General features: G+C 49.2%; 1 protein-coding gene across 1 annotated transcript in view; it reads left to right on the forward strand.

Annotated features, from left to right (window-relative positions):
* The first annotated feature begins 3,742 nt into the window (after window positions 1–3,742).
* The window catches only part of COL22A1 (collagen, type XXII, alpha 1), a 299,536-nt gene continuing 287,454 nt past the window's right edge, over window positions 3,743–15,824 (forward strand). Inside the window, exons 1-2 of the mRNA XM_011938231.1 lie at window positions 3,743–3,905; window positions 8,802–9,368. Of these exons, the coding sequence (XP_011793621.1) occupies window positions 3,815–3,905; window positions 8,802–9,368 (658 nt within the window). The 5' untranslated portion in view covers window positions 3,743–3,814. The remainder of the gene's footprint in view (window positions 3,906–8,801; window positions 9,369–15,824) is intronic.

The following is a 15,824-nucleotide window of genomic DNA, read 5'->3' on the forward strand; positions in this document are numbered from 1 at the left end:
ATATATATATATATAAATAAAAGAGAGAAAACATCCCCAGCATGGAAAGGGGATGGAGAACAGCCTGTGACCTGAGGTCAAATCCCAGCACAACCACTCACAGCTGAGACTTTAATCCCCCCATGCTGTACTTTTTTCATGAGATATTGGTACCTAGCTCATAGCATGAATGTGAGGCTCCAATAAAACAATATGTGGACAAAAACTGCTTAGCCCATTTCTTGAAGCAGACTCTTAATACTCTTTTCTATTAGTAATAGGCACCAAAGTAATCTTTTACTGTTGAAAAAATCAAAAAGATCAAGTTTGGGTGCTAGTAAGTCCTAGGCAGAATAGAGACAGGAAATGTGCTTGGATGAGTCTATGCTCAGAAACTGCCAAAAGTCCAGATTCTCTGAGTTCACTATTTCCCTAAGGTAGCCGAGTCATCAGCCTCCCCTTCTTTCTTTCCTTTTCTTCTCTCCCTTCCTCCTTTCCCTCTTCTCTTCCCTTCTCTTTTCCTTCCCTTCAAATATGAACATTAACTGAGCACCAATTCTGTGCTGGGCTTTGCGCCGGCCACCAGTACTACAGAAACCAGTAAGACACAGTCGCTGCTTTCAAAGACCCTCCTCACTAGGCCACAGGGGAGCCAGGCCCTGGGCAGACGATCACAGCCTGGCATGACACAGGCTGTGCCTGGGACCCCTGCCAGATCCCATGGGAACAAGTACGTGTTTAACCCTCAAGTGAGAAATATGACTGGATGCATCCATCCACTCATTCATCAGGGAGGTGGCAAAGGACCAGAGGGGAGAAGGTGATATGGGGAATAATTTCTCCAGATGTAAGCATCCAGATATCAGCCCCAAAGCCTGCAGAGGGTACCAGGAGATGTGGGAAAAAAGATGGAAGTCTGTGGGCAAAATTTGGAGGATAGATATAACCTGAATGGGTTGTTGGAAAACAAAAGTTCCATACAAAATTTTTGAGGCATTTGATATAAGCCCAGCACAGGGCCATAAATCTGTTTGATGAGATGCATCTAAAAATGCTGTGCTAAAAGCTGTGTGAGACCAGGCGTGGTGGTTCATGCCTGTAATGCCAGTACTTTGGGAGGCCGAGGCAGTCAGATCACCTGAGGTTGGGAGTTCGAAACCAGCCTTACCAACATGGAGCAACCCCATCTCTATTAAAAATACAAAATTAGCCAGGTGTGGTGGCACACACCTGTAATCCCAGCTACTCAGGAGGCTGAGGCAGGAGTATTGCTTGAACCCAGGAGGCGGAGGTTGTGGTGAGCCTCCAGCCTGGGCATCAAGAGTGAAATTCCATCAAAAAAACAAAAAAAAAAAAAAAAGCTGTGTGATACATTAGCATTTGGTGAATATAGTGGGTAGGAGGGATTTGAGGCAGGGGAGTATCTCTAGACTTAACCCTCCAGGGGCTAAGGGGTTGCAGGTGCAGCAGAGACACTTAGACTTGATGTAGAATGGGGGTCTGGCTTTCTTTGGAGTAATGCATCTGCTGGTTATAGGGTGTCCAGTGCCTGCTCCACCACTTCCAGGAGTGTGACCTTGGGCAAGTTATGTGATCTGGCTGAGATCAGGTATAACAGGCAGAATAGGAATGACCACAGCCACTCCATAGGGAGTTGGAAGAACTGATTGAGCATCTGGAGGTCAAGTGGACTGGGGGCATTACAGGATGGAGAAGCAGCCTGGATAGAGTGCAGGGTGAGAGCATGTTTGTGTCCTTGAAGCCACAAATAATTCCTAGTGGCAGCATGTGACTCCAAGCTGCAGTGGACATGCCAGTTCATAGGATGTCATTTCATGGTTCTCTGCAGAATTATCTGCACAAATATTTGTGTCCTTGGAGCCACAAATAATTCATCTACTGCTCCTGCAGCAGATGAAGCCCGGTGGCTCATGATTTCAAATGTGCATTCAGCTAGCTTATCCTGTGTGTGCGTGTGTGTGTGTGTGTGTGCATGCGCATATGCACATGGGTGTATTTCAGGGGGATAATCCCAGAAATTCATTTACCTATGCTTGTCATCAGGCACAGCCCTGTTGATATTTTCTTCACAGTTAATCCAGGTTTTTGGAGGTTCCCTTGTGATTCATTTTAACATTTTAGATTGTCATTGATGAAGAGTGAAAATGTCAACATAATTCAGAGAAAGATCAGCAACAGAAACACGTACAGACACCCACGAGCTCACTCCCCTGCCACATGTTTTTTATGTTTCGATAAGCCCTCCTAGCCCTGGTCCAGGGTGCTGGTGGTGGCACGTGACTCCGGGCTGCAGCGGACATGCCAGTTCATAAGATGTCATTTCATGATTCTCTGCAGTCTTCCCTCTGGTCATTGTAAATACTGGCATCAGATTGGTACTTTACAAAGGGTAAATGAGTTTGGTCCCAACGTACTCTCTTGCCACCATCTTAACATTTTTCTGTTTATTAGAAACTTTTAAAAAGTATTCACCAATTATTTGAAGCAGAATAACCCTTATGAGGATGGTTTGCCCAACTGCCTTTGAGATAACTTCCTTACCATTGCAAACACTGAGGTCCAGGAATCCTTTGAAGAATTCTTCATTAGTTCTTTCCTTCATAGGTACTTACTGACCGTGCGTAAATGCTCTAATCTTCCATGCCCAGTGAGGTTGGCCTGGCCTCAGCCTCTAGGGATCAAGCAGTCCAAAGGGCTGACAATGAAGCAAATGGAGAATTAGAGTCACAGTCTCCTGCTGAGGAGCTCAGGGTTCACTTGCAGGCAGCTGAGCAGTGACCCCCTCAATCCATAGGGAAGTGAGGGGTCTGGGAAAAATTTTCCAGAAGGGGAGCATCTGAGCTGAGCATTGCCAGAGGCTCCCAGGGTAGGTGTGAGGATTTTAGGTAGAGGGAAGCCCTCCCACAGGCGCAAAGGGAGGTGTGGTGCACCTGGAACCTGCAGGAAATGGCTAGAAAGTTCATGGCTACCAAGTGCGGCATGAGGGAGTGAGGCGAGGTGAGAGGCCAGGCTGGACAGGGGTGGGTGGAACGTGGCAGTCCCCTGTGCCGTATTCAGATGAGGACAGTGATACTGAACGATTTTAGGTGGTGTATTAGTCCATTTTCACGCTGCTAGAAAGAACTGCCCAAGACTGGGTGATTTATAAAGGAAAGAAGTTTCATTGACTCATTGTTCTGCATGGCTGGGGAGGCCCCAGGAAACTTACAGTTATGGAGGAAGGGGCAGCAGGTGCTTCTTACATGGTGGCAGGCAGGAGAGCGAGTATGTGAGAGAGCAGGAAAAACTACCATTTATAAAACCAGCAAATCTCCTGAGAACTCACTCAATATCACAAGAACAGCATGGGGGAAACTGCCCCCATGATCCAGTCACCTCCTATCATGTCCCTCCCTCGACACGTGGGGATTTCAGAGAGGGAGATACGGGTGGCAACACAGAGCCAAGCCATGCCAGGCAGGATGTGGTGTGGAGTCCTCAGGTGCAAGGCCCTCTCCTACTCCCTTCTGCAAGCCCATCTGCTAATTGGATGGCTGGGGGGACCCAGGCATACATCCATGAAGGGAGGTCACACTTGGCTCTGCTCTGGAAGGTTACACATTGGCTGCCTGGAGTTGAATCCGGGAGGGAAGATGGGTTGGAAGGCTGGGCGTGGGGGAATCCCCCTGGGCGGGGCCCAGAGTTTGCCTCTCACAGACTTTCAGCTTGAGAGCCTTCTCTAAGGGTGTCTTTCTCCACACAGGCCATGCTGCAGTAGACCCTCACAGCGTCTCTTCCTGGCCAAGAGAAGCCTGTCCCCAAGAACAGGAGAGCCATGGTCGGCCTCCGAGGGAACGCTGTGGCCGGCCTCCTCTGGATGCTGCTGCTGTGGAGTGGGGGCAGCGGCTGCCAGGCTCAGCGGGCAGGTGGGGCCACCATGGGCTGTGCCATGCTGTGCTGGGGACAGAGCAGACAGCATGTGTCTGAGCATGGGCTGTGGTGTGTGCACGCAAGTGAGCTCACAACTGACCGTGTGAGAGAGAGGGAGAGTCTGGAATCCAAGTGTGAGTCAGCTGCCCTCCAACGTAGGGACAGAAACTCACCAGCTGCTCAGCAAGGGCCTGTGTGTGTCTGAGAGTGTGTGTATGAGTGTGTGAGGAGGTGCGAGGGTGTGAGGGAGTGTGAAGGAATGTGGGGAGTGTGAGTGTGTGGGACTTTGAAGTGTGTGAGGGAGTGAGAGAATGTGTGTGAGTTTGAGGAAGAGTGTGGGGGAGTGTGTGTGAGTTTGACAAAGTGTGTGGGAGTGTGGGGCAGTGTGAGCTTGAGGGAGTGTGTGGGGGAGTGAGAGTGTGTGTGAGTTTGAGGGAGTGTGTGAGGGAGTGTGAGGAAGTGTAGGAGTGTGTGTTTGACGAGGGAGTTCGAGGGAGTGTGTATGAGTCTGAAGTGTGGGGGAGTGTGAGGGAGTTTGAGGGAGTGTGTGAGGGAGTGTGAGAGTGTGTGAGTTTGAGGGAGTGTGTGAGGGAGTGTGAGAGTGTGTGAGTTTGAGGGAGTGTGTGAGGGAATGTGAGAGTGTGTGAGTTTGAGGGAGTGTGTGGGGGAGTGTGTGTGAGTTTGAGGGAGTGTGTGAGGGAGTGTGAGAGTGTGTGAGTTTGAGGGAGTGTGTGAGGGAGTGTGAGAGTGTGAGTTTGAGGGAGTGTGTGAGGGAGTGTGAGAGTGTGTGAGTTTGAGGGAGTGTGAGAGAGTGTGTGTGAGTTTGAGGGAGTGTGTGAGGGAATGTGAGAGTGTGTGAGTTTGAGGAAGTGTGTGGGGGAGTGTGTGTGAGTTTGAGGGAGTGTGTGAGGGAGTGTGAGAGTGTGTGAGTTTGAGGGAGTGTGTGGGGGAGTGTGTGTGAGTTTGAGGGAGTGTGAGGGAGTGTGAGGGAGTGTGAGAGTGTGTGAGTTTGAGGGAGTGTGTGAGGGAATGTGAGAGTGTGTGAGTTTGAGGGAGTGTGAGAGTGTGTGAGTTTGAGGGAGTGTGTGAGGGAGTGTGAGAGTGTGTGAGTTTGAGGGAGTGTGTGGGGGAGTGTGTGAGTTTGAGGGAGTGTGTGAGGGAGTGTGAGAGTGTGTGAGTTTGAGGGAGTGTGTGGGGGAGTGTGTGTGAGTTTGAGGGAGTGTGTGAATACGTGTGGCGATGTCAGTATGCATGTGAGTGTGAATGTGAGGGGATGGGTGTGTGTTCGTGTGAGAGGAGGAGAGAGTGTGACAGAGGGAATGAGTTGCTTTAACATGTCTTGATCAGTCACATCCTGGGTTGTGAGCCTGTCTCTACCAAGTGTGTGCAGGTTTGGAGCTCGGGGAGTAGGCCCTGGTGAGGACCTGGCTGTGTTGTCCTGTGAAGGTTCTGGGACACATTCTGGGGACGTGTACACACTGGAGCCCACTTAGCAAAGGCATCCAGGACGGTGAGAAAAGTGTGTTTATGTAGTAGACCCGGTAATTGGGAAAGTTGACTGGAGATGAGAAGGCCCGGGGCAGGAGGGGAGCGACATGGCAACATGGTTTTGCTAACCTGTATGAGGGCTCCTGCCCTGGGGGAAGGCACGGGTCAGTGCTTAGTTGTGAAGGAGGGATCAGGGTCCACAGCCTCGGCATAGAGCCTGCACACTAGGGTCCTTAATACACAGACAGGTGCAACGTTTTGTGTACTGCCCACAAGGTGGCCAGGGAGACTGCCTGTCATTAGATCCAGGAAGCAAAATGCTGGGCCCATCTTACAGGAAGTGATATTCTAAGGCTTTTCTCCCTGGACTTAAAAAAGAAAGGTTGACATTATTTCTTTATTGAATTTACAGAGTTATCTCATGCTTTTTTTTTTTTTTTTTTTTCCTGAGCCTCTGAAAGCCTGGCTAGCTGGAAGGGCAGTACTAACTGTAGACATCCTGTTTTACATGCAGGGAACATGAGATTTCTGCGCCCATCTAGCCAACCCCAAACGCACAGCCAATGCACAGGATTATCACATTGAAAAGCAAAAAGGCCCTAGGGTGGTCTCCTCCGTGCCCTCATTTCAGAGTGGAAAGTGGTGGGCCCAAGGAAAGCACTCACCTGCCAGCAGTGGCATAGCTCCTGCCTTAGCAGAGTCAAGGCCAGAAGCCAGGGCACCCGTCCCAGTTCAGATCTCTTCTCTCCACATTGCACTCCAGCCTCACGGGCACACAATCCCGCCTGTTCCCTGGCCTCTGGGAGAAAATGTGCCCTGAGCTCAAAAGGGCCCCTTGGGGAGGCCTCCTGAACAAATGAAACTTCTGTAGCCTTCAAACAAATTTGCTCTAGGATTAAAGCCTGCAGGCCGGGTTCTGCCTGGCCCTCAGCAGCAATTATCCTGAACAGACTGGGACATTATTGTCCCAAGCACAAAAGAGTGACCTTTTGTGTCAAGGAGAAAAACTCCCCAGGAATTATCTCCAAGTCTGCACATCTGGTCAAACACACTCCAGAGTTCTAATCCTGTTAGGGATCAGTCCTGCTAAGGCTGGGATATAACTCAGTGCCTGACATGCAGATTGTCACTTGGATTTTTAAAACTAGAGGGAAAGGTAGGTGTGGAACATTCAAGGGTGGCATTGGCTCAGACCACATAGGGAAGCATTGGTGGGAGTATGTGTGTAAATACGTATAGCTTTATTGTTTTTCTGTTTTTTGAACTTTATTGCTTGCAAATATAAAAGCAAAAAATACAAAAAATAAAATTCACTCATAGTTCTGCTTACCAGAGGTAAGCAAGTATTTCCTTCTCAGGTTCTGTCATGCATACATACATATACAATTGTGCGTGCACACACACGCACATAGGTTTTCTTTCCAGAAATTCTATGTTACACATACCATTTTATAAACAGCTTTTCACACCCAGTGCTATATTGGAAAAGTGTATCCATGCTGGTAAATAAGGATTCCTCTGCAGCCGTCACTGTCATGGCTGCCTAGCAATGAATACATCATAATTTTTCTTTAAGTAATTTCTTTAATTCCACATAGGTGATTGTGCTGTTATCTCCAGCATTTTTTTTTTTTTTGGCCATGCTGCTGTGAATTTCTTTATACATCTTTTTTTTTTCCCATTTATCTGATTGTTTTCTTGGGATAAATCACTAACTTTGGAATTGGTGGATAAAAAGATACCCTCCTTTATGAGGCTTCAAAGCCCCTGAGAAAGGGTGTGACAAGTCCACGGTCACTTGCTGAGCACGCAGGTGCATTCTCCTCTAACTCTCATGTGCCCAGGCCACTACCAGACCATTTTACCTTTTCCAATCTGGTATTTCAACAAAGTGGTTTTTTGTTTTGTTTTGTTCAGTTTTGTTTTTATAGCCAAATGTTTGTGCCTGGTGTTCCCAGAGGCCTGGTCAGCTGCTTCTGTTGGGATGGCCAAACCCCACCTTCTGCAAGAGTCAGACTAGGGCTTCTTTTTTTCTTTTTTTTGAGATAGGGTCTCACTCTGTCACCCAGGCTGAAGGGCAGTGATACGATATTGGCTCACTGCAACCTCTACCTCCTGGCTCAAAGGATTCTTGTGCCTCAGTCTCCTGAGTAGCTGGGATTACAGTCATAAGCCACCATGCCTGGCTAATTTCTGTATTTTTAGTAGAGATGGGGTTTTGCCATGTTAGCCAGGCTGGTCTCAAACTTCTGGCCTCAAGTGATCTGCCCACCTTGACCTCCCAAATTGCTAGAATTACAGGTGTGAGCCACTGCGCCCGGCCTTAAGACCAGGGCTTCTTGATAATTTCTTGAATATTTGTGCAGTGTTCTAGAGATTGGAAAGCACTTCCCCTTGTATTATCTGATTTTAAAGGGCTGAGTCGTTAAATATCTAACGGGAGAGCGCTGGCTAAATCAATTATGTTCATCCCTGCAGAGGACTCTGTGCAGCCATGGAAACCGGCATGATCAAACTAGAAATGGATTTCTACCTTATAACTAAACGCGGGGAGAACAGCATAAGTATCAGTGTGTCTGGTACAGTCCCATTCCTATTAATAATTATATGGAAATAAAAAAAAATCAAGTATATATACCATGCTTTAATAGTGGTTATTTCCGTGTAGATGGGAATACGGGCATTTAAAACATCTAAACTTTTTTTTTTTTTTTTTTTTGAGACAGAGTCTTGCTCTGTCGCCCAGGCTGGAGTGCAATGGCGGGATCTCGGCTCACTGCAAGCTCCGCCTCCTGGGTTCACGCCATTCTCCTGCCTCAGCCTCCCAAGTAGCTGGGACTACAGGCACTTGCCCCCACGCCTGGCTGATTTTTGTATTTTTTAGTAGAGATGGGGTTTCACCGTGTTAGCCAGAATGGTCTCGATCTCCTGACCTCGTGATCCACCTGCCTCGGCCTCCCAAAGTGCTGGGATTACAGGCGTGAGCCACCGCGCCTGGCCATCTAAACATCTTTTGATTGCATTTTCTGACTTCTCGGAAACAGGCATGCATTATTTGTGGTCAGTTGAAAAATAATGAAAAAATGGAGTTACCTTTTAAACAAAATAAAAGTGAAGAGATTGGGGCATAGTGCTGTGTGGTGGCTGTTAATCATTTTAATGTGATGCTACGTATTGTCCGTTGAGCCTCATAGTAGTCTTGGGGAAAATTCATCATTATTGCCAACTGAAGGTTTGGAAACTGAGGCTCAGGCCCTTCAGGCAGCCCAGGGCCCCTGGATCATGAGAAACAGGGCAGGTGGGCATTTGAGCAGGTGTGTGTGACCCCAGTGACCTTTATGCCCCAGGACAGTGTCCTTTCCATGCCCATTTGCCCTATGCCACCCCTTCTCTCACCCCTGCAGGTTGCAAAAGTGTCCACTACGATCTGGTCTTCCTCCTGGACACCTCCTCCAGCGTGGGCAAGGAGGACTTTGAGAAGGTCCGGCAGTGGGTGGCCAACCTGGTGGATACCTTCGAGGTGGGTCCCGACCGCACCCGTGTGGGGGTCGTGCGCTACAGTGACCGGCCCACCACGGCCTTCGAGTTGGGCCTCTTCGGCTCGCGGGAGGAGGTCAAGGCAGCCGCCCGGCGCCTCGCCTACCACGGGGGCAACACTAACACGGGTGACGCGCTGCGCTACATCACGGCCCTCAGCTTCTCCCCGCGCTCCGGAGGCCGCCCCGGGGACCGCGCCTACAAGCAAGTGGCCATCCTGCTTACCGACGGCCGCAGCCAGGACCTGGTGCTGGACGCCGCGGCGGCTGCCCACCGCGCTGGCATCCGCATCTTCGCTGTGGGCGTGGGCGAGGCACTCAAGGAGGAGCTGGAGGAGATCGCTTCAGAGCCCAAGTCCGCCCACGTCTTCCACGTGTCCGACTTCAATGCCATCGACAAGATCCGGGGCAAGCTGCGGCGCCGTCTGTGTGAAAGTGAGTGCGCCCGGGCCCCACGCGACCCCTGCCAAGAGTGACGCCACCAGCTGAGCCCACGGGAGAGGTCCTTGGGCAGATAGGGACCCTGCAGCTGGCTCCAGGAAGGCGGGGGAAGTAGCAGGTGCAGAGGCGGAGGGAACCCACATTCTTGGGTTTGGCCACACAGGGAACCTAGTAGCACATGCACCCCCTGGACATTCCTGTTGTCAGGAAGATGCGATGTCTTCTTCCATCCAGAGGCAGAGGCCGCCAGCGGAGGCAAGAAGGGGTTTGGAATGGAAGCGGGCTGGGTTCTAACCACCCTGACACCTGGGAGATACTTGGTGTCTGATATGGGAACATCCTCTACTTACTGCCCAGAGCTGTGAAAGCTAGAAACTGCATGCAAAGTCTGGCCTGAAGCACTGGGCATATAGCAGGGTCTCCCAAGGGGCTGTGATGAGAGATCATGCAAGAAAATGGGCACGTACAGGCTCCGTCAGCTGTTCCCAGCAGCCCAGAGTCAGTCATTTAGACACAGTCAGGAGCTGCTTATCCCAGAGGCCAAGTGCTGTTGACCCGGTGCCCTCTGAGATAACCCAAGGCCTCTAGCTTATTTGTCTGGAATCTGTTGATTGTGGCTGGGGGTAGGGGGAGGGGAGGCAGAGAGCTGATGGTCCCCAGGGCTCTGACCTGGAAGCCTGACCTCCAGGATTTAGTGGGGGTCATTCTGAGGACAGCCCCCTCCTCAGGACAGGAAGGGTGAAGTGGGTTTCTCATGTTCCATACTGTCTCCAGCTTCTGCCTCTGCCTATTGCATTGGGGTGACATTTGTCCTTCTTGGGTCACAGTGGCTGCTGAGTAACCTTCTCCTCCAGACCTAGCAGGAGCTGTGCTTTGAAGCTGGTCAGGTGGAGTGTGGAGCCTCAGCCTCTGTCTTTCTGATTACTGCAGGGGACTGAACAACCGCTAACGGAAGCCATAGGTTATACCTTGGCCAGGGGCAGGGAAAGCCTTGGGGGGCTGGGGCAGCATGGAAGTGCTGGCAGTGGGAGCAGCCAGGTGTGACTCAGCAGGGGAGGCAGGGGCCTGATCCTGGGGCTGTGCCTGGCTTGCAGCCCAGTGAGAACACAGCTAAACCATTTCTGAAACTGGGGTGGCTCTAGGCTGCTGTACCAGAGTATGACCCTTTTCTCTGCGTTGGCTCTTTTAATCTCCACTTACTTATTCAACAGATACTTATCAGATACTTATCTACTTTTTTGTGTGACCTTGTGCTGATTCCTGGGGTTACAGAAAAAGATAAGACACAGCACCCATTCTCAGGGTGCTCATAGTCTAGAAGGCAGGAAAGACACATAAAAAGGAATATGGTACTGTGCAGGTAAACTTGAATAAAGGCACAGGCAGCCAGGTCCATGTGTGACTGTGGTATGTGTGGGGATATGGAGAATGAGGGAGGGCTTCCTGGAGGAAGTGGTGCTTAGGTTATTCAGAGGAGGAGCATGAACTGCATGGGATTGAGAAGGATGAGATGGAATGGGATTAAGGGATGCCATGACATGGTCAGTGAACCATGATGGGCCCATGCAGCTGGGGAAAAGAAGGAGATTAGGGCTGCTGGGTGTTGCCAGATTGTCAGGGTCCCCGTAAAGGGGGGCCTTGTGTGCTAAGGTGAAGACATGCTGGAGGGTTTATGCAGGGGTGCGACATGGTCAGATCTCTGTGGGGAATGGAATGTGACTGAACAGCAGGACAAAGGGAGGCCCTTCACAAGACTGCTGGAGAAATTCAGACAACTGTGTTTCGGGAGAGATCCAGCATTGATGACTTGGCCCATGTTGCAGAGGTGGAAATCAATGCCCAGAAGGCTAAGTGAAGGTAATCTACCCTAGAGTATGCAAGGCATTGGCTGTGGACTTCCCATAAGTGACTTCACTGACCCGTATCACAACCTCACAGGATAAGGATTCTGTCTTTTGTACAGATAAGAGCACACAGAATGCTGAGATCATGGAAGGCACAGCTTCAAGGCGTGTTGGGCCGTCAGTTGTAGGCCCAAGAGGGGATGGGTCTGGTGGGGAAAGAGGAGTGATAGGAGACAGCCCAGGCAGGGCTGGAGCTAAGGGATTGGTCGAGGTGTGTACTGGGTGAATCAGAAATCTGTGCAGATGAGATCTAGGCACAGGGTCACAGTCCCAGCTAAGAAGTAGCAATTCAATGTGGTAGCTCAGGAACAATGAATTCTACTTGTCATTCCAGAATCCAGAACCCCTTGATGCAGAGTGCTGGGAAACCAGGTTACTTCCAGATCCTTCCCACTGTTTTGTGTTTGTTTGTTTTTGCCATCCTGACAGTTTTGGTTCAGAGTGGTTCTGGATCTCAGCAGAGACAACTCTAGACTTTGAAGCTCTTTCATGCCCAGGGATGGCTCTGAGAATGGCAGAGACAACCCCAGAGAGATCAAGTCCCTGGGATGTACCACACAGTTAATAGACACCAGGGGTGGGAACAGAACCCAGGCCTTCAGACTTCAGGCCTCTCCCCCGTGCCTCCAGAACACAGGCTTCACCATCATTGACCTTGGTAAAGCAAATTTATTAGTATTATCACTTTAAATTGAAAGACCAGAGGTCAGGCAGCTTCAAGCGATGAAACCTTGATTCATTCATTCCACTCTCCATTTCCAGGTACCTCTGTCTTGGTGTTAACTCTGTTCTTGGCTTGACTTATGTATCAGAATTATACTGGTAAATGGGTTTCAGTGAAGAGACTCTGATGAAGGTTTTATTTAGAGGAGGGTGAGATCAACAAGGGATACTGAGGTACGCACGAACTAGTGATGGGAGAAGCCAGCTGAGAAGGGATAGAATGTGTCACTAGAGTCCATGAGGGCTGAGATTGGGTGGCCCTGTAGGACCCTTAGTCATGAAGGAATACAGTTCTCTTGCCAGACCACAACATACAGGCAGAGAGGGAGCAAGAAAGAAACCCCTGCCCCTTATCTGCTCTTATATGGCTGCTCCTTCCACTAGCCTGACCCTGTCTGACTCCAGCCAAGCAAGGCTAAGTGATGCAGTCACAGTGGCTGGCCTCCTGGGCTGGGAGCAGGGCAGAGGGAGAGAATGGACATGGGAGGGCAACCTGGGGACACCATGGCAAGACACCTCTCAGTGAATTTCAGAGCCATGTCTGCCTGCAAACCCAGGAGGAGAAGAGACTATTACCTAGCAGGCCTGGCACTCAGTCTCGTTGGACTAGTGTAGGTCATGTGACCATCCGTACACCAATCATTAGTCTGGGAGTGAAAATAGTTTGAATATTTTGGGCCTGTCACAAGACCTTGTTTAACATTTGGGAGTGGAGTTAGTTCCCAACCCAGCTTCCTCAAGGAAAGGGATTTGATATATGAAGGAAAACCAGTGAGCTGTTACCAAGAGAAAGGGAAACCTATGCAGGCCAGCCCAGAACACACGTCCGCCCTGATCTCGTCAGGAAAAGCTCATGGATTCTGTGAAGATAGGGCTTCTCCAAAATCCGAAAATAGATGTAAGATTTAAGTGAATGCTCAGTCATCTGAAGGGAATCAGTTTTAGTAAATACAGCTGTGAGATGAAGAGGGCCTGGTCTATTCTGGCTACAAACGAAATGAAATCCCCTTACAATTGCTTCAATTAGAAACAAAGCAAAACAAAATAAAAGAGCTAATAGTAACATATTGGAAAGCAGCTAGTGAGATTGAATCAGGGAGCATGGCAGAATTTGAACACCAGAAATCTCTTGGTACACAGAGGGTGCCTGCGGGGGACTTAACAGCCTGAGGAGGAACTAGTCTCAATAGGGGCCACTTATTAATGACCTGGAAAATGGTAGACTAAAAATATCAGGATTTTTTTTGATGTAGTAATCATTCAGTTAGATCCAACTCATTCATTCATTCAACAGCTATGCATTAAAACAGCCATTTGATTCAATCTCATTTATTCATTCCTTCATTAACAGTCATGCATTATAGTAAACATTCACGTCATTCATTCATTCAACAAGCACATTGAGTGATTCCTCTGTGCTGGACACAGGCCAGGTGCCCATGATGCAGTAGTGAATCTGGCATCCTCTTTGTCCTTACGAGAGAAACTCTTGTCTACTTGGGGCAGCAGGAAAATGGCAGACGATTACACAACAGAGTGTGTAATTGTATATATGCGTTAGTTTACCTGCTTAGTGTATCTTCACACACAAGGATATAAGCTTCACAAGGGCAAAGTCTGTTCCTTGTGGTACCTTAGTGCTTAGAGCACAGACTAGTATGTAGGATGAGCTCCTAAATATTGTTTAAAGGAAATCAAGGGCAGTGGCCTGACAGTTCATTCTGTGCTTGCTGTTGTGATGTGCACATTAGAAATTCATGGGCAATGATCTATTTCACTCCCCACCCCACCCCCGCCAAAGAAAAGAATAAGAACATGAAGCAAATCTGAAATTATAGCCAACAATAATGGAAATATTGAATGTGTTCACACTTTGGTGAACAGAGACAAATGGTTAGATTGTGAAGGCTGGTGCAGATTTAGAGAAGGCAGGCTGGCTGTTTTATGGTTGGTGACACAGAGGCACATAGGGGCTGAGTGGCCTGTCCAGGATTGCAGGGGACAGGTGTGGAAGTCTTTCTTTGGTCAGAACCTAACTGCCTAAGAGTGAGTGCTTTCAACCATCCTTCTGGAATCTTACTGCATATCTAATAATCAAACTACACAGTGTCTAGAACAGATGTGGCTCAGACCTGGTGGCCAGTGGCTGTTTGTTGAATGAATGACTGAAACGAACTTGAAAAAAATCATCATCCCCATTTTACAAATGAAAACAAGTATCAGCAGACTGAGGAGTGGAATAACAACAGTAACAACAGTAACACAAGGCCAGTGGTATTACAAGCACATTTCAGGCGTCATCACTGGCCTCCCCAGTGGCCTGACCTCCCCAGTGGCCTTCCCTAAGGTCTGCCGTGATGCTGGTGGCCATGTGTTTCCTTGTCTTTGGACACATTCGGGGAAGTGCCTCTGTGTCACGGCATCAACTCCTGCTTCTCCATGGCCTGACAGAGGCTCCCAGGGGATGCCATCTCAGCCTCAGCTTCCTGCAGTGTGTGGGGTGGAGGCCGAGGACAAGGCCAGCCCCAGAACATCAGCTATAATTAAGAGTTTTCTCCACCCTAGGCTTTGTCGTGGCCACAAAACGAGCTTTATATAGCTTATCGGGTCACTGTAAGTGAGCCTGTGGAATGCCAGCTGGCCATGGCCGAGAAAGCCTCCACCTACTTCTATTTTGGGGGCACGCTATGGTGGTCCTCTCTCTCCTGTCCCCACAGCCAGGGAGTCCCTTGCTGCATCCTGTCTTTTGCGCTGGGACTCTTGGGCTGAGATGTTGATCTGGGTTAGGGCAAAGAAGGAGCCTCTCCCATGCTCCCGTGGTGTTTTCTGTCTCCGGATGTGTGGTCATCCCCTCCCCACTCCCACCCTGTTGTGGATATGTTCATAGTTAGCTCTATTCTTATTTAGTGAGAGTTCTGACTCCTGGGTGCTCACGCTTGCCAATACGACTGAGGCTGGGAGTAGAGGGAGGCTTCTTTTGTGTGAGGAGATTAATTTTCCCATTTTATTGTTCACCTGTGGTTCTCCCCGGGAAAATGTCAGCATTGAAACTCCAGCTCTGCATTTTGATGAGTGTGTCATTCTGTGCAGTTGACTTAGCCCCCTGCGTCTCAGTTACCTGTAATGTGGAGTCAGTTCCTCCTTGCAGATGGGTCTGTGGCCATGATCAGGGAGATTAGTCTAGCGGGTGGGTGCTGACACTGATGGAGGGGCTCTCCTTTGCTTTCTGTTGTAGTTAGCAGGCAGAGCACTTAACCTTTCAAATAAATTCATTATGAGGTTGACTTAAAAATCTATTGTCGGCCGGGCGCGGTGGCTCAAGCCTGTAATCCCAGCACTTTGGGAGGCCGAGACGGGCAGATCACGAGGTCAGGAGATCGAGACCATCCTGGCTAACATGGTGAAACCCCGTCTCTACTAAAAAAATACAAAAAACTAGCCGGGCGAGGTGGCGGGCGCCTGTATTCCCAGCTACTCGGGAGGCTGAGGCAGGAGAATGGGGTGAACCCGGGAGGCGGAACTTGCAGTGAGCTGAGATCCGGCCACTGCACTCCAGCCTGGGCGACAGAGCGAGACTCCGTCTCAAAAAAAAAAAAAAAAAAAAAAAATCTATTGTGCACATTTTTTCTTTCTGTAGTTCAGAACACCTTTAGAAAATAATACAACTTATGTATATAGTTGGGAATGGACTAAATAAACATTTATAGGTAATATCTTACAACACTGGATGCTTTTACCCACTCTTTATACATATTATTGACTTATTTTTTCAATGTATATTCATTGAGCTTCGGTTGTCTTTCAGATACTGTTCTGAAGTGTG

This window comes from Colobus angolensis, unplaced genomic scaffold (assembly GCF_000951035.1).
Source record: "Colobus angolensis palliatus isolate OR3802 unplaced genomic scaffold, Cang.pa_1.0 Scaffold17, whole genome shotgun sequence".
Classification (NCBI taxonomy): Eukaryota; Metazoa; Chordata; class Mammalia; order Primates; family Cercopithecidae; genus Colobus; species Colobus angolensis.